We start from the raw sequence: 18,870 nt of genomic DNA, 5'->3' as shown, positions 1-18,870 counted from the left end.
ACCCAAGGTACATGGTGGCAATCTAAAGGCCATTCTGAATTGGTTCCGTTGCAAATGATTGTGTTGCTGTTCAACAGCAAAAGAAAAATTCCACTGAATCTACACTAATGCATTTGTAAATGCAATCTTTCTCACAGTCAAAGGGAGGGGCCAGGGAGGAATGGATTAGCAAAGTGATCAGGGAAGTGGGAGGACTAGGCAAAGTCAGGGGTGGAGATGAGGAGAGTCAGCACTACCTGGTGGGTGCTCGTGTTTCAATTGGGACCAATTAGTGCACTGGAAATGTGCTAGAGAACTTGTACAATCAGCCAGAACAATCTTAATTAGCATCTCATGCAAAATGGTTACCCTACCTCTTAGGACAGCGAAAGGGGAGGAGACTGTGCTATGAATGCTTTAATCCTTGGATATCAGAAGAGGCCATATGTACAATGTGCCATTGATGAAAAGCCAATAACGTTTTATTCGCTAGCAGATCTTCATTAAAAGGTCTAAAGCTCTGAACTCCCCTCACTACCTCTCGAGTGAAACTATTGCTGCAGTTGTCGTTTCTAATGTATGTTTCCCTCACTGCACTTCCGATCCTCCGTCCTAATACGCTGGCCAAATTAATCTTCTCTAACCAAAACACCTTAACCACAACTGTTCGAAGTCGTTCCAAAACTGTATGAAAAGGGCACCCAGATTGTGAAAATGCTACTTGGTTATGCAATTCTATCATAATGTAAGGAAGGCTTACCTGACTGCTAGATGGGGAGCGGGGGGGGGGGGGGGGGGGGGGGTTAAGAGATTGCATTTAATCTTTCGAAAATCTGATCAATAGTGGAGGGCAGTAACTGGAGATACTGTACCCTGGAGGTTTAAATTGTCTCTAACACAGCACAAGTGGATATAAAAAAAAACACTGGGACAACAAATTTGTAATCACCATTTCACTTTATACATTGACATTAACTGATTACAATAAAAGAAAAGGACTTTAATGCAAGTTTTATTGAAATGTTGTATGGCAAACAAATTGCTCTTTTTCCAATACACACTTGACAATCACTTGCTACTAACAACGGTTATTTAACAAAACCATAACATTGAGCAGTACAGGAGGCATGGTATGAAGAAGAGGGGATTTAGCATCAACAAATGGAATTTGGCCCAGAAGCAAGTGTTGAGGTTAAGGGAAGGGGATATAAACAGAGTACAAAAAGCATAACTGGTCATAAGCAAAGGTCCACAAAAATTGGAGCTGATGGGGATCCATGTTCTAGAGAGCGGCGTAATTAAAAAGAAACAGTAGTGAAGAAAAAATTATCAAAAAGGAAAAATATGAAATGTTGATGGACAGGGTGATGCTGCAAAACCTCAGCAAGTGTGTTGGTCAGGAGGAGAACCCTCCTAGTTCCCTCACAGGCAACTGTCCCTTCGCACAAGCACAAATAATACAAATCACTCACGGTTTATTCATGTTATGCAGGTAAGGGCCATATTCAAACAGGTCTACTGCATGAATGTGGGAGCTGCATGTCAGAGCAGCTTTCCCGGAACAGGCGGACCACAAGTTTATTCACGTGCACGCACTGTCACATGAGAAACAAAATGACATGTGAATGCTCCTCAGTACTTAAAAAAAAACAATGCAGGCAGTGCACCAAACAGCCAGTTCAGCTGCACAATGTAACATATCTTGCCAGTCTGGCCAATATCTTAAATGACTCTGCTCGCGGTTCCCTTGAACCATCAGTTTTATCAGTGACTACTGACCACTGGCTGAAAACAATAATTTGCCTGTTTAGGTCATCTAGGTATATATAGGCAGTCCCACCCACAAATTTCCGGAGGAGCTAGAGGATGGAGACATACATGGGTGGCATTTAGTTAGTGGATAAAGAGCAGTGGAGAAGGTGGAGTCATGGTGGTAACAGTCAGATAGCTTAGCCCCAGACCTGGCAGATACTCTGAGAACTAAGAAAGGCAAATGCCACTACTGGAAGGAAAGGGAGAGGCTTTTGAAGGGAGTTAAGTTTTGACCCATATAATAAATGCCTCTTGGCATCACAAGTAGCTGTTACCTTACCACCCAAATCCACATAGTGCTTCTGTGCTGTTAACCACACAATATCTGTGAAGTCACACTCCCATACCAAAATGTTAAAAACAGCAGAAAAACAAGTACTGGGCAAGAGATATGTAAGGGAATATAAAAAAGTGCATTTTGAATCTGGGTAGTCACATCAGCCGGTTAAATCCCACTGCCTCTCTCCACCTACTGAAGGAATATACATTTTTTTAAAAATGGGTTTAGAGAAGGGGTGCATTAAGATATCAAGACATCAGTAGAGGTAGGGCACAGGCACATGAACAATCTTATTCGGTGTTGCATTTCTGCTGCTCGGGGAAGGGACAAGATGCAAGCTGTGCGCAGGACTACTAGAGAAGTACTGGTGAAGATGCCCCTTGCATGTGGCCTAGCTAGGGCTTGTGGTGGATGATCCGTAGCGGTTCTGCATTCTTGCCGGAGTCATTCAGGCACGGGCAGAAGTAGGGGTACAGCTTTTCAGTGAAGGTGCTGGTGAAGGTGTAGATGAGGGTCATGTCGTCGCCATTGTAGAAGGACACCTGCCCTCCCTCATAGTCCAGATAGACCCCAATGCGTTGCGGTTTGACCCTCAGGGTGAGGAGTCTGTTCGGTGAATCCAGGGCCTTGAACTCGTAACCATTTCGCAGCCACAAAATCCAGAAGCCGGTCTCTGGTGACAGGGTGATCCCTCCTTTGCGGGCGATGGACTCGCGGGCCACACCGAGGTTCCATTTGGTTTTGTTACCCACCTCCACCTCCCAGTAGTGACGGCCAGTCGTAAAGCCCTCAGCGCCAAGAACACAGCAGCAGTAATCAAATCGTTTGGGGTTTTCTGGAAGTTGCTGTTTGGCGTCACTGTACCGCACGCAGGTGAGATCATCGGAGATGATGAGGTTAGGATGAGCCGTGCTAGGGTCCAGAAGCACCGTAGAGAGAGCTGCAGAGAAGGAATAAAAAGCAAGGAACAAGAGTTTAAATCGTAAACAGGTCCAGCAAAGCAACAGCACATAGAAATACATAACAGAGTGAGGGACTTATAATTATTATCTTAATAACAAAAGTTATGTGGCCGCACATTTCAGCAAATGCATGCACACAAGCATCAAATTTACTTATGCGCAGAATTAATATAGCATGAAAGCCATTTGACTTCCTGATGTTGAAGGCGAAAAACTAGAAAAACATGTGGTCTCAGCTGTATTTCTTCCCTTTTGCCCAACTCCTTTCTCATGCCCCAACAAATGTGATGCATGTGGCATCACATGTGGTAGCACATACGTAATCATCACAGGCTCTTCCACCAGAGTCTGTAGTGCCAATTAACTTGCCCTGTTACATAAAATGAGGACACGCTCACCTTATGTATCGCTCAATGAGACAGTGAAGTGTACATGACCATGTCATTATGCAAGCAATAAAAAAAAAAAAAATAAGCAGCATGAAGTAGAACTTTACCAAAACAAAATAATCAACATTTCTGTATTATGGGTACCTGGCCCTCAATTACCCACTGTAGACAGTGTAGAGGCGGGATTCCACCAGAGAGTGGATTTGTGTTGAGCCTGCATGATAGATCAGACAGGACTAAAACCAAAATCTATCTTTGGATAAGGCGAGTGAGAGGTAGATAAAAGGTGTTCTTGCTGCAGTCAGTCAATCAATGGACAGCCAGCAGACCCACTGTGTATAGGAGATAACATCAAGTAGTCATGGCAAGTCATAATCTGCCCGATAAATGGAGTAGGAGGCATTCATGCCAATATACAAAATACCACTGCAACCTTCTATGACATATATAGGTTTATCCTACCCAGTCAACCTGTCCAGGAGGTTTAAAAAGAAGTTTGTGTAATGGTTGGAATACCTGACTTTTGATTGAGTTCTGTAATTCGAAATGGATGTGTCATTATTTACAATGGAATGATTATCCTTTGTAATCAATAAAGATAAGGCTAGTCTCAGCATACACTGTGGGTAAGGTGTGAAGGCACAGAACTGTGAGCAAAGCTTGCTTACTTTGGAAGCATTCACCAGAAATGACAAATGGACGGGAGTCTCCATGTTAACTTACAGTGAACGAGAACTAGAATATGCTAAGCTTGACCAGCCAGAATCCAGTCCAACATGTGGTAGTGCAAGTTTTAAATTGGATCAAAACCGTATCTTCTGTAACATTTGCCTAACAAGATTATCCCATGATGAAAGGATTGATGAAGAAGGTGAAATCTAATTGACAAAAGAAATGAAATTACAAAACATCTCCAAAAAGACAAAGCTGGTGGCCTTGATAGCTAGGATTATTCACTTCTCCTTTCTATTTTTCAATATGAAAAATGTTACATTGTCACTCTCTCCAATGTCATGGCTTACCCAAGTATGCTTCAGACAGTATCACCAACAGGTCTATCCTATAATGACTCCAGACAGTGGTCCTGACAATCAAGTAACATTTCTTGTGACATGGGCTCCCCTCCATTTTTTGGATGTCTCAGCGGAGGGTATACATCTGTGTGAACCTCCCCCTTTAGGACCCAATATTGACTGAACAAATTATTCGTAGGCATCCGGTTATTTACCAATCTAGTGAAGTTTGGACTGGTGGTTGGGTTGGTACGTGTTTCTAGTCATGGTCATTATGTATCAGACAGTCAGTGTTAGAATGGCAACATTAGCATCTACATCAGGAGTGAGGACAATCAGCAGTACCACTGCACCTTATATAGTTTGCATTCAGTGAGGTAAATATGCTAGAATTCCTGTGCTCCATCGTTCACAAACATGGTGTGCTTGTAAAGCAGAGCCATGAAGCTGCATACATATGCTAGCCAAGCATTAAGGATGAATAGAGCCTCAAAGTCAAAGTAGATTTCAGGAAATGTGAGCAAGTTGATAAAAAAGGGAAAGGTCCAACCTTGTAGTTATCCCCAGTTGTGGTTATTGAAAACCCCTACTACCACTGGATTAAATCAAAATGTGCCGACAAAAGTCTGCTTAACATATTTGTTAAAAGGAAAAGGAACATCAAGCCCACTACAGATAACATTCTTGGAGAAATCATAAACCAAAATGTTTTTTGAAACTTCGAAGTTACCAGAAACTGCTGTCACACCTACCTTCATGCCAAATACATCAATATTTCCACTCACATCAAGCTTCATCAAAACAGGAAACCAATCACTGGTGAATCCTAAGCATTTAGAGCCAATATGATCGAGCTGATGGAAATCAACATAATATCTGCAGATGCTGAATCTCAACATCACTTCAAGAGAATGATGTGAACCTGTGTAATAACTGTAGACTATGGAAAGCAAACCTCAAATTCTCCGGATACATATTCTCAGACAAGCCTTCAACCAATAATTTCCATAAATTATAGGAACATTTAAACAATGCCACAGAACTAGCTGCAGTTCAGCAGCGCTCTTAGTGTTGCAACATACTGCTTTTGCCTCAATTTGGCAGCAACCAAAGAACCAATTAAAAAGGTGCTGTGGAGAGCCATGAAGTGGGTTGTGATGGACACCTTGTCTTAGAAGCAAAAACTACAAAGGCTTACTTTAATCCAAATTGAGGTCCTGCTGGATGCCTGCCTACCTCTGGCTGGAGGCTTTACCTTAGCCAATCGGATCCACAAGGAAAAAATAGCAAGTTCATCTTTTACAACAGGGTGCCCACTGAGCATCGCATTTCCAAACTGAAACGGAGGCAACCACTCTTGTGGGAAAACAGACAATCAAAAGCATTTCTTTGGGCAACCGTTATGAACGGTGACCAGCCACAAACACACACCTAACCTGGTTATATCCAAGCCCAAGAAGAGAGAAATGGCCCATGCAACTGAAAGTTTACATATTTGACATACATACACAGTGGAATAGGCAATGTAGCCAATGATCGATTTCAACAGTTTCCCAGAACAGCCATGGTGATGAGTGGTGAGCCCAGAGAAAGAATAGACAGAGCATGTCGGAGTCAACCTGGCTCACAGTAATAAATTGATGTGCTTCAAGCTGGAAAGTTTTTTACGACCCATGGATTAGGTCCACGGTCATAAAATGTGGAATATCCTACAGATGTAACAGCACACTGAAGCAATGAACTTAATATTACGCTTAATTAGCGAAAATAGAGGCTACTCTGAGAAGGGCTGCTCTGCCGGTAAAATACTAATTCCATAATCATGCCTTGCAATTGCTGACCTGGTGCACGAAGGGATTTTGTTATTGTTAAAACCAAGGGACTCTGAGAAAAGGAACCTCCCTGGGATTGATCAACCTGTAGAATGCATCCTTTGTAAAGAAGCATGGTCCGCAGACAATTCAACACCTTTTCAGTCGCTGCTCAGGCGCATGTAAACCACAGTAGTAGTGTAGTGCCAACTTGCTAGATAGATGGTAAATGCTGGGAGCGAGTCAAACTCTAAAGAGGAAGCAGCAGGCAAAGTGGCTAACTGCTCACCCCAACATCAACAGGAGCAAATGTCAACCCGCAGTACGATGTCTGAAAAAAATCCAAATTAACTATGGACCTCGTCACCAAAGAGAAGAATTCGAAATATTACCATGGTAGATTAGGAATAAGAGACTACAATATAACTGGGAAGTTTTACATTAGTCACCGGCCACGAAAGTGGCCAGTATGCATTGTTTGTCCAGTCGCACACAATTACATGCATAAACCATGTATGGCTTGGGATCTATGGTTTGCGGGGAGCAAGGCAGCATAAAAGACCAGCGCAATCCACTGCTGCTCTATGATCCAGAATGGCTGGTGATTGCTGGCTCAAAGTTCCTCAAGCTCATTGAGAGAGCAGTGCCGAGTTGTGCTAGGAGCACAGTGGCAGCACATTGGTAAAGTTAGGTGCTTACGTTCTCTGTGACCTGTTACTGTTACAACTCCTGTAATAATATGCACATGCCCAACAAATGTATCCCTTTCCTTCCGATACCAATTAACCAGTGGACAAGAACGGTGATTCCACTGGCCCTTAAACACCCGATGCTACAGAGATGCCTGGAGAACTCCAAGCGCATTCTCCTACACCTACCCTTAAGTTTTTCTTCAGTGATTTGCCCAGTGTGTTAAAGGTCCCATCTTCAAACATTATGGTCTTGATCTCCAGCTAGTGAGTTTTAGCCAGCACATTTTAATCTAAACGTTACCCAAATATCACTTAACTGGCTTAAATGGTCAGTGTCAAAACAATGTCCATAGTACAAGGTCCGTGGACCACACAGAATCTATAATTTCATAAGGGCACAAAGTCTCAGACTATTGAGCAGCACATGGCACATTAGAATAGCAGTATGCAAAATAAAAGTTGTTGAAGAAAAGGGGGGGATTCTTCTCTAGCAGGGGTATCACACAAAATAAACCCCAGCTCTTTCCGCAACAGTACTTTTGCTGTGCTCCATATTGTCAGTATTAAGCAGATGAAAAGGAGAAAGTCAAGACCCCTTTAAATTCCACCAGTACACTTCAAAACAAGAGGACAGTGGAGGATATCACAATTCAGCAGTTTCCAACTCTTTTGCTGTGCAAACAAGTAAAACTGTGTGCTTAATGCTTTGAACAATTAGATTCATCGCTTTTTTTCGTAAGGGAGTCTGACATACAGTACTCAGCACCGAAAGCTGACCTAGGAATAAATGTGGGAAGTTGGGCCCTGAAAGAAGAAACTGCTGGTACGCTCAGTTCATGTGCTAGCACAGTAGCCACACCTCTAAACTAATCGCTAAAGTACATAACAACCAAAACTCCTTCACTGATGTCTAAAAAAAACAAGCGAGAGGTGAATTCATTGATGCTGGACACCAGCAGGTGACTGCAGAAAACTAGAAAAGCGCCCAGAAGCATGTCCTATAACGCTGAAGGACTTCTCCCTACTAGGCAACTTTGGGAGCCAAGAACCATCAATGACTTCCCCCTCAGCCCTCTCCTATTACAACAGATGCAGAAGTTCTACAATACAGTCCCTCAGTAAAATAGAAGAAAATATGGGTGTGGGTGTCATACACCATGTAGGTGCATTATGAAATGGAAGAGAGGTGTGCCTTAACAGTGCCTATAGAAAATAAGTGGCCTGGCAAAAGTAACAGCTTCAGATTAGTTCCAACAGAAGCGGCTTGAGTGCTAAAAGAAACAATCATTTGCAGTGCAATATGTCTCTCTTTTGAGACCCTATAAGTATTTAACTATGCAGCACATTATTCTGGGTACAGCAATATTTACTTACCGCGCACGAAAGGGATCAATACCACAGGTTGTCACTAGGTGTCCCTTGGGACACCTTTAGGCCACATAAGATATTGAATTGTACCCTGTGATTGATCATGCTCAGAGATGAAATAAAGTAAACAAAAAAAATACCATTAGATACGTTTCTGCAAACATGCCATGCAGCAACAAAAGAAACAAGCAGGATGGCCGGCTGAAGTTAAAGAGATGCAGTGCCAGAGTAAAGTATGTTTAAGGCACGGTCGCCATAATTCAAGAAAGCGTGGCATGCTGCGCTGCACCGAAACACAAAATACATTAAAAACACCATTAGGGTCAGGAAAGGGGGGTCAAATAGGTAGCTTTGTGACTGCAACACCAGCTTATTAGGAAAGTAGTGCTCTATAACTGGTAAATGAAACAGAGGAAGAGCACATGTAAAAGGGCCAGTCCTTATGGGAGGATACAAGAGGAGAAAAGGAGAAACTTTTAGGTAAAACTAACCAAAGGAAAAAAAGCATTTACAAAAGCCAGTCACAAGAGCCAATTGAAAACATGGGCAGGCAATGGGCGGAGCTCTAAGCCCATGGGGAACAAGGTCAAGACTGATTTGCATATGGCTGGGTCTAAACTGGAATGGAATGGGGTGCAAAAAATGATGGATTTAACCCAGATCTGTGACTGGGGGTGAATGTTTGATTGATTCAACATTACATCCATCATCTGTTCTTCTTGCATATCCTGAACACAGCATGTCTCCACTCAAATTACTTTAATATTTGACTATACTAATTCACCACTAATCCTATATAGGTTTCGGAGTAGATTGCTACTCGCCAAAAAAGCGCTTTAATACCCCATCAGGGGTAACAAGTGCTATGTAAATGCAAACCTTTTCCCCTCTTTTATCCCTCCGCTATCCTTCTGAATCCAAATAACTGACTAACTCACCCACCACTCAAATTGTTTTCATATTTCACTATACTAATTCAACATTGATCCTTTATGGGTTCCAGAGTAGCGTGCTACCCACCGAAAAAGCGATTTGACGTCTCAAATGGGGTAGTAAGCGATATACATAACTGCATTTAAAATACAATACAATGCCTCGAAAAGACAGCACAAGTGCTGCCTAAGCAAGACCTAAAAATAAGTCCCATACAAACTGGTCAAGAAAAACCTAGGTGACAATCTAAGTCAAAGAAAAATCTACCACAGAAACCCAAATCCAGCACTGCTCCCCTAGAAAGGACCCCCAACATTGCTTTAACTGATTATGAAAGCAAACTGCTAGTGGTGGATTACAGCAGCAAAAACTATTTTATGACTAGAATAATTTATCATTTGTGACAATTAAATTACGGTAGAGTAAGATACATCATTGAAAATAACTAATAATAACCAAAGTAACATGACATTTCCATGAAAAATAATTTGGTATACGGTCAAATGAACACTAAAGTGACTCATTTCACTTCCAAATACCCTACAGACACTGTCCAATATCTCACCGGGAGCTCAGTTCGGACATGATACAAAGTATTTAGACACTCGTCAAAAGGAGCATCATGCTGAAAACAGTGTTTTAGTGGAAAAAATAGAGTGGCAGTGAGGCACTCCTCTGTAGTGGGCAACTATAACATCTTTTGGCACTCATGTCCTGGCTGGAAGTCTGTACTACTAGAGGAGAGGGGGCTCCAAATAAACTTCTAGGTGGTTCCCCCATTTCAGATAAAACTTTAGAAAGACCAGGCAGCAAATAGCATATTGGCAAAATTGTATTTGACTGCATTGTTCAAAATGGATAACCAAGCATAACTGCATTGTTTGAACTAAAAATATGTTCCAAGTTCTACATTTTATAGAACTGTGAAAAATGTGTTTGTCATTCTTGGACCCCGATTTTTTTTTTTTTATATCGGAGGTGCATTAAAAAGTCTGAAGACATGGCCACGGAAAGTATCAATTGTAGTTTTCAGATCCATAGATTATTTACCTGCAGCTACAAATCTTGAAAGCTAACGTGGCGGTCCTATTTACCACCTTTGCTTGATCAACAAAGATTTCCAAAGAAAGATAACTTGACAATATCATATTCCCAAAGCCATTATCTTTGCTTAGGATCAAGTGGTCTGTTCCTTCTAGCATCCCCTATAGAGTAAAACATACAAAAGGAGTAACTTGAATACCCAGTTGTTCTGCAACCATGTGCGAGGCCTGCACCTCAAATGGTAAATAACATAACCCTACAGATGCTGCTCTTTAACCACAGACTGACCCAAAAATTCAAAAAATTAGCTCATACCCATTGGCTATATTCCTGTATTTTGTATATATATGCCTGCATATTTTATGTAAAACTCTGTTAAACTATACAAGTCAGCCCAATAGTACACTGGGAAAACAATCCTTTTCCTCAATCTGGATATTAAACCAGCCTAGCAAAATTCCAGTTGTCACCTTCAAGCCTCCTCACCTAGGCTACAGTTCTTCATCTGAGTGGCTAGCAGTTCACAATGTCTTGAAAGTCACAAATCCCAAGATGTTGTATCACAGCGCCGCTTGTTTTTTCTATTTCCATGCCCAAATTTACACTCGGTTATAAAGATAGGGAGTGCAACTTAGGGTGCTATTCTGCATTTTAAGTAGAGAAAACTTACATAGTGCACTACTATGCAATCACTTCTACAGGCAGATACCTTACCCGTAGCACAAGGTAAAGGAGAGCACACGTGCAGCCCACCCTCACAAAATATCTTTATGGGAAACGGTTCAGTGAAACCACCACCTATAACAATCTGCCTAGACTGCTTATACAGAGCACACCCTGTCCTATTGAACAATTTAGAAACCTTTGTTGTGTTTCCCCCAGAAGCGGAGATTTGATATTTAAATATAGTTCTGGACTCAATTTAATTGACATCAGCATATTTTCCAGAATTTAACGCTACGCTTGTTGTGCACCAAGCTATTCATTTTGGTAAAAATCCCATTACTGTAGCATCAAAGCTCGGTAAAGGAGAGAATGCAAGTAGCTCTTTATGTCATGCGTGATTTTGTACTTTAGAGCAGTGCTTCCAGAACTTGTAAGAACCACAACTTGTAAGAACCACAACCCACTTTTTAGAACGATACTTTTTTGTAACCCACCTACCTGTAATGTACATGAAGCAGGAGATTTTGTAATCTAACTAAAGCATCTTGTGGTTGCTCATTGTCATTCCTAGACAGCAACTGAAATGTCCAGTAACTCTGCACAGACATGCAGTTTTACAGAAAAACTATATAGCACCAAAATATTAATGTGTGAAAATTGTGCTTCTCTTCATTTCTGTTTTCTGGCACATTTCAGAATTCCAGAGAATGGGCTTCTATTTTGCTTTCTTAACTGCTGAATGCATACAGTTAATTTACAGGTATTTGCATTTTGTTGTGTGTTGCAAAAATGCATCTTATAGCCTTTCACAACAAGGGGTGGTGATGGACAGAGTTTCTGAATTAAGCAGAATACTCTCACCCAGTCAATTGATCAGGGCTAGATCCAACACCGTTTTTTAGCTCAATGCACCATCCCAGTTCAGAACCTGGCTATATGCAAATTAGTCTGTTCCTGTCGCAGTGCATGATGGGAACAGGGCAAACCAAACTACCAAGCCAATTCTTACACTGGGAAGGAAACAAGCTTCCGGGGACCGGTTTCTGGCATTTCAGCCGTCGTCAGCCCGGCTTGCTTGAATCCTGATGGTGCAATGAGCAAGGGACTCACATCTGAGTATACCCTTCCACGCTTAGGGTGGACAAAATATTTAACAACAAGGGGTGGTGATGGACACAGTTTCTGAATTAAGCAGAATACTCTCACCCAGTCAAGAGATCAGGGCTAGATCCAACACCGTTTTTTTAGCTCACTGCACCATCCCAGTTCAGAACCTGGCTATATGCAAATTAGTCTGTTCCTGTCCCAGTGCAGGATGGGAACAGGGCAAACCAAACTACCAAGCCAAGAGTCCCTTGCTCACTGCACCATCAGGATTCAAGCAAGCCGGGCCGACGACGGCTGAAATGCCAGAAACCGGTCCCCGGAAGCTTGACTCCTTTCTGGTGAAGAATTGGCTTGGTAGTTTGGTCTGCCCTGTTCCCATGATGCACTGGGCCAGGGACAGACTAATTTGCATATAGCCAGGTTCTGAGCTGGGATGGTGCAGTGAGCTAAATAACGGTGATGGATCAAGCCCTGATCTTTGGACTGGGTAAGAGTGGTCTGCTTAATTCAGACACTCTGTTCATCACCACCATCCTTTCCACCACCCCCCTTTTTTTAATCTTATAGCCTTTCGTCATATAATTCACTTTAAAACTCCTCTTACTTTGTAGTCAGAGAAAAGTAAACACCAATCACCATGTTTAAAGAAAAAGAAAACATTTTTCAGAAGAGATAGCCTGCCTGGCATTTGACCTCAGGCTCTGAAGCACTGGCAAATGTGACAAGATAAACACCAAACGTAAAAGTTTATTTATTGCTTTAACTTTCATGGCCCACAAAAAAACAGCTCACCACCTACTTTGGGAAACACTGCTTTAGAAAAAAAGCATTGGAAAAGTCAATAGGTTTCTCTATGCAAATGCTAACGGCTTTACCAGTCTTCTAGCCATGTGGTACATCAGCGGGGAGTGGTGTGGGGTAGACTAGGATGGCAGGGTGTGGCATGGGCAGAGGGGCATTGTGTGGAGAGGGAGAGTTGAGTGGACTGGCGTAGAGTGCAGAGGTTTAGATTAGAGGGGTGTTCATTGCAGTGGAGGGAGTAGAGTGCAGTGAAGGTAGAGTGATGCAAAGGAATATAGCATGCAAATATATTGCATTCCATAACAACGCGGTCGTTACAACTACCATGTTGTTACAATGTGATGCCATTACTACGCAAGTCATTACAATGACTTGCAGAAGATGGTGCTCTAACATAAGGAATATTATAATTTACTATTCAAACACATTCCCTACTGTTGCGTAGGCTGGAGTTGGAATATTAAATTTTACATTCCTAATGTTACAGCGCCATCTACAGCAAGTCGATGTAATGACTTGCGTAGTAATGGCATTGCGTTGTAACAACGCGGTCATTGTAAAGGCATCACGGTCTAATGACCGTAATGTAACAGTTGTTTCCCAGTGCAAAGTGGAGTGACGTAAAGTGCACTGACTTAGAATGGTGCAGTGGCGTAGTATAGTACAGAATAGAGTTGCATACATTGGTGCAGAGCACAGTGGCGTAGAGTGCTGTGCAAGGGGAAGATCACTGAATAAATAAATTAGGTAATGTTACGAAAAAGAACATCTAAATATTTTAACTTCCAATATATTAGGGGGTATGCGTGCATCCCTTATTTGTTACCAAGACCATCAACGGCAAATGACATGCAAAATCGAACCATTCAGAAACAACGTTCCCTGTTAAAACAAGAGTGTGTGGGTGCACTTATGGTTTGTAAAGCCTGCCTCTTCGAACACATCAATGTGTTCCATTTCGGGGTCTCTTCTCCACGTCTTTTGATACGATCATGGAATGCAAAACATACACACGATTTTTCCTCCCTAGAAATTACTGTGGCTGGCATTAATTCCGTGAAAGACATTTGAAATCCCGAATAAAAAACATTAAAGAGCTTAGTGAAGTAAAAATAGATATATATGATCAAATTATGTCGTCTGTACTGTGCATTTACAACATAAAAATGAACATGTGATTGTACTTTTAAGTTGTACAACAGTCTCCATTAAAGGCAAGTACTCCATATGAGGTGGAATGGAACACCAGGTAACTAGCATGAAATGAGAGTAACTCTTTGGCTGGAGCCAAAGCCCTAACTATGTACTGTTAAAAGTATTCACAAAGAGTAAATCCATAAATGTGCTGTCAAGCCAAACCTAAAAAATAATAGGAGTTCGGAATCTCACAGACGTTTTACTTTAGTGTTGAAGAATGTCAACAACAAAAACTCTCAGCACTAGAGCTAAAGAGATTATCGTCGTTTGAGAGAAGTCTTCGGCAATCTCTCAAATCAAGAGCGAGCCGATAGACGTTACATATTAACAAGAGCAGGAGCCCAGACCGCGCAGCGACAAACTAACAGAAACCGGATGTGGTACGGAGACATCTGTTGCTGAAGGGGGTAGTCAAACACGATGCTCAAAGTGCAGGCCATGATACGGGGAGAGAATGATGTTCATATAGTTTGTTGCACAAAATGCAAAGTGCGAAATTAACAGTCGAAAAAAACAAAAACAAAAATTTACTGATAAGCGCTGGAATAGCATTCTGAAAACAACTGCACATTGTGAGCAAAACCACAATCTCGACCGAAGTCGCACGTTGCCTAAAATGTGGTCATTTCGCTCCACATATATTATTCTAAGCAGCATTTCCACAAGGGGTTGGTGCCGCATTTAGTCTGTTTATAGTTTCCACCAAAACGTCATTCCCAACCAGCACGAAGCAATGTTTACGTGCCGAGTGCTGTCCCAGTACTCTCACTCCGTACTATGCAGATTCAAATACAAAGTGCGAACGAAATATCCACCGCATGTGCATGCAGCCGAACTTATCTAGAAATCCTTCAGCTAACTTGCCTAAGCGCGCGTGCGCTGCGGGTAAGCATTAAACCCCAATGGCGCCTTTAGAGTACACGGTAGAACCAAGTGCTGTTACACGTCTGGAATCACTCCTCTGGACAGCCCTTTCAACCGCCTTGAGGAGAAACTCTTCGAATTAAGACGCCTATATATATATATATATAAATATAAATAAAAGTGTGCACAACTGAGTTCTTAAGAGTGCAAGAGCATTCAGGATTTAGGTTGTGCTCGGAGGGAGCACCGAGCATGGCCACGCCCACTCCTTTTGGACAAACACTGGAACTCGGCATGTTTGCACAAATATACTGTGCAAGATAAACATGTTTTTAAAGCAATGTACGATTGAATTGTTGTGCACAGAGCCCGTACTCTTGATTTCATGGGGGGGGGGGGGGACCAAACACCCCCCTAAGAGCGCACGATGGCCATACTTGCCCACCTCCCTGCGGTCAAGCACTGCGACGATGGTTGAATACAGTGTGCACAACAGACAGTTCCTATGGCACAAATGAACTGACGGGTTGATATTAATTTTAGAATTGCTTGCATATGGTTCGCAGTCCTTTTGAAAGCATAGTGTGCACGACGAACACAGTTTTTAAGGCACGACAGACTGCGAAGCATACGGCACGCGCACGCAGCCCTGCGATGACCGCCTCCAAGTGCTGAAAACCCCGATTTGCCGCGCGCGGAATAATCCCAGCGCGCGCTCTGCAGCGCCGTGATCTGATACAGTGTAGCGCGGGAAGACGCCTGAGAACAATGGGCCACGCGGCCTAGGCACTCACAGATCTCCTGCGGGAACTCCTCGGGCTTCACCCCGCCATGCTGCTGTTGCTGCTGCTGCACCTGCTGCTGGGGCTTGTCGTGGAAGTTGTTCATGGTGGCGGCGGGGGTTCTCGTGCACCAGGCCGCGGGAGGAGATGGAGGGGGCGTCTGTGTCTAGCAGAATGCCATCACACACCGGGGAGGGGGCGAACGAGGCATGCTGGGAAAGGGAGCACGTCAGCGAAACGGAAGTGATGGAGGGACGACCAGGGAGAACCCTGGGTGAAAGAAGAGGCATAGGAGACGCAGAGCAGCTTTTCGTTTTTTGTATCATCAGTACTTTATGTTCATATGATTGTATATGAATTATGATCATTGCTTGTTTCTTTTTGAAAAAGCAATATAGAGTTGAGATAAAAAAAAAAGTAGGCGTGAAATTCAACCCTTCCAGCGCAAAAAATATAGGTGTATAGTGGAATTGTTTTGGGCTGCAGTTACTTGTTCATAAAAGCAATATACCAAGCCGTCCATAGGAAAGTCCGCGTTACGTTTTGCCACTTAGCAGTAAGAGCTGAAAATGTGCCTTCAGGGTACCCGAGATGCTGTAAGCGGACCAGCCAGGGATGGAGCCTGGCGAAACAAACATTGGCAAATCCAATAGGCATAGGCTTCACAAACCGATGTATTTTATTGCAAGTGTATGCCACAAAAATAAAAGAAACAAGCGCTGGAAATGCAATCGGTCTCGCATTTGTTTGAGTTAGAGCTGTTGGCCTCGTAAATGGCAATCAAAGCTTTTACCTATGTGTTATGGAGAGTATGTATGTGGTATGTAGTGGAATTAGGTGGTTTGGATTAGTTGTGGAGTGAATTTGTGTAGTGGAATTATGTGGCATAGTGTGCTGTGGAATTATGTGGATAGTAATTAAGTGTTTCAGTTTCAGTTTATTAAGCTTTATTCGATTTTTGAACAAAATCATAAAAGCAAAGATATACAATACATTTGATAAAATCATTTGGCAACAAAGTTAATAAATGCAAAGTGAGCATAAAAAAGCATTATATTAAAAATGACGAAACATGTTTAAAAAAGTTGGCAGATCAGGTGGTACACCAATAAAATGATTCCATGAATATATAATTTAAAGAAAGAAAATTCAATTCTAATATAAAAGGGGATAAAGTTAAAAAATTGGTAAGGTCAATTTACGGGCTTCAATTTGCAGGCACTACAGGTAATTCTCATAGGTTATATGGTCTTCCTTAAAGCAATTAAAGTTCTCAAATAGGAAGATACTGCATTAACCTCCCAAACTGTATCCAACCGCTTTAATTTACAATACGCTGCCCTACATCGTCTAATTCCCCAGTTGATGAAAATGGTTTTTAAAAAAAATTTCCTTGGTGCCTCAAAAAATTTACAAAAAAGAATCGTATGAATGTTCGATTGGTCTGATAGGCCGTCGCAAGGGCATTTCACCAGATATTTTGACCAATCGTTACGAATTGGGGAATGTTACCAGACGGTAAAAGGTATCCGCCCGAAACCTGAATAATAACCTTCTTAACAAAGGGCTGGGGACCAGTAATAAGTATGGCTGTATCCCTATATGAAAGGTAAAAGCTTGGCCCATCTTGGCAGTAAATTTATCTTTTATTGTGAGCCATCTTTTATTATCTAAATGGTCCATAATCAACTTTTTAAGCACACGCCTTGGGACAGATTCTAAGCACGTTGGGTTCTCAAAATATTCTATGTGGCCAATGTCTATTGCCATGGTTTTTATGTGTTGCAGCCATTTCATGTTTCTCACACCATCTAACTGTAAACAATCGCGTATAAAATCTCTATTAAGCGGTGTCTCTGGTGTGACCCAAATCTTGTGCCACAAGAGAAGCGGGGAGGATTTAATCGTGTCCTCTATATATGCAATCCTCAGTTCTCTATGGCTAAAAAATATGGACATAGATTTCGGTATCGCCAATAAATAGCAAAATAAATCATTTTTCGGTGCGTTGTATCTGGCCGGTTTTAACGAAACCCCAGATGCCCACACCGTAGATGCCAGTAGGGATGCATTTAGCTTTATATATTTGCATACGTTCTTTTACTGGACAGCCACCTAACTTCCCCGAGAAGTTTATCAGGGCACCCTTTGCTCTACTAATTGCAAGGTTTCTGGCCTCTACTGCCTTGGACCAGTTTCCCCTGCTATCAAAATTTACTTCCAAGTAAGTAAAACTGGTAGTGTTTTAAATTTTTTTCTTATTTAAGAAGATTGCCTTATTAGTTTTTAAGGAGGAACCACATCGCATAGAGTATACGTTTTTGAGACGTTAATCTCTAGCCCCCGCGTGCTCATGAAGTCCGAGAAGTTAGCTACCGCCCTTTGCAGACCAATTACGGTGCGTGATATGATTGCAGCGTCATCCGCGTATAGGAGGATGGGAATAGAACTTCCCCCTATCGCCGGATAATCGCATTGGAAAGACTGGAGGTATCGTCCCACACTATTTATATATAGGATGAAAAGAAAGGGTGCCAGAATGCACCCTTGCCTTACTCCTCTTTTGATAGCAAATTTATCGGAACATGCCCCCTCTCTCCCGTACCTTACCCTCGCTCCTGCGTCCCTGTATAGTTCTTTAATGAATGTTATAATCTGCTGCTCCATGCCTATATCAGCTAATATATCCCATAGCAGGGAGTGATCTACACAGTTGAACGCGGAGCTTAGGTCCACAAACGTTATAAATAGGGATTCGTTTTTTGCTTGGGTATATTTCGCGGTCAACAATGCTAAATTGAGGTCCTGTTCAATCGTCCCCTTACCTAAGCGGAAACCATATTGTAGGGCGGAGATGATCTGATTTTCATCTGCCCATTCCTGTAGTCTGTTAAGAACGATCCTGCCTGCTACCTTCATTAGAGCATCCAGAAGGGATATTGGTCGATAGCAGGCAGGATCGTTTCTATCCCCCTTTTTAAAAATGGTCACCACTATGGCCTCTGGTCAAGTAGTAATGAAGCCTGAGGCATTAACGCGATTTAAAACATTTGTTAAAAGAGGTGTCCAGAGCTCGGGTTCTGATTTATATATGTCAATCGGGACACCATCCGGTCCCGAAGCCTTCCCTGGGGCGCTTTCTTTAATGGCCCTCATTACCTCCTTATGAT

At 42.3% G+C, this 18,870-nt stretch overlaps 1 protein-coding gene across 2 annotated transcripts in view; it reads right to left on the bottom strand.

The window, feature by feature from the left end:
* Positions 1 to 917: 917 nt before the first annotated feature.
* LOC147703641 (zinc-binding protein A33-like) overlaps positions 918 to 18,870 on the bottom strand; it is a 245,389-nt gene continuing 227,436 nt past the window's right edge. Inside the window, exons 1-2 of one of the 2 annotated variants that reach the window (XM_086931979.1) lie at positions 15,713 to 15,923; positions 918 to 3,011 (exon numbers count right to left, since the gene is read on the bottom strand). In XM_086931979.1, the coding sequence (XP_086788105.1) occupies positions 2,467 to 3,011; positions 15,713 to 15,806 (639 nt within the window). In that variant the 5' untranslated portion in view covers positions 15,807 to 15,923 and the 3' untranslated portion in view covers positions 918 to 2,466. Of the gene's footprint in view, positions 3,012 to 15,712; positions 15,924 to 18,870 lie in introns of those variants that run through there. The other variant, XM_086931978.1, reaches the window with a different exon arrangement.

Source organism: Lissotriton vulgaris, chromosome 7 (genome assembly GCF_964263255.1).
Source record: "Lissotriton vulgaris chromosome 7, aLisVul1.2, whole genome shotgun sequence".
In the NCBI taxonomy this organism is placed as follows: Eukaryota; Metazoa; Chordata; class Amphibia; order Caudata; family Salamandridae; genus Lissotriton; species Lissotriton vulgaris.
Note: the sequence above shows the minus strand (reverse complement) of the source record. Positions and strands in the feature narration are given on the sequence as shown.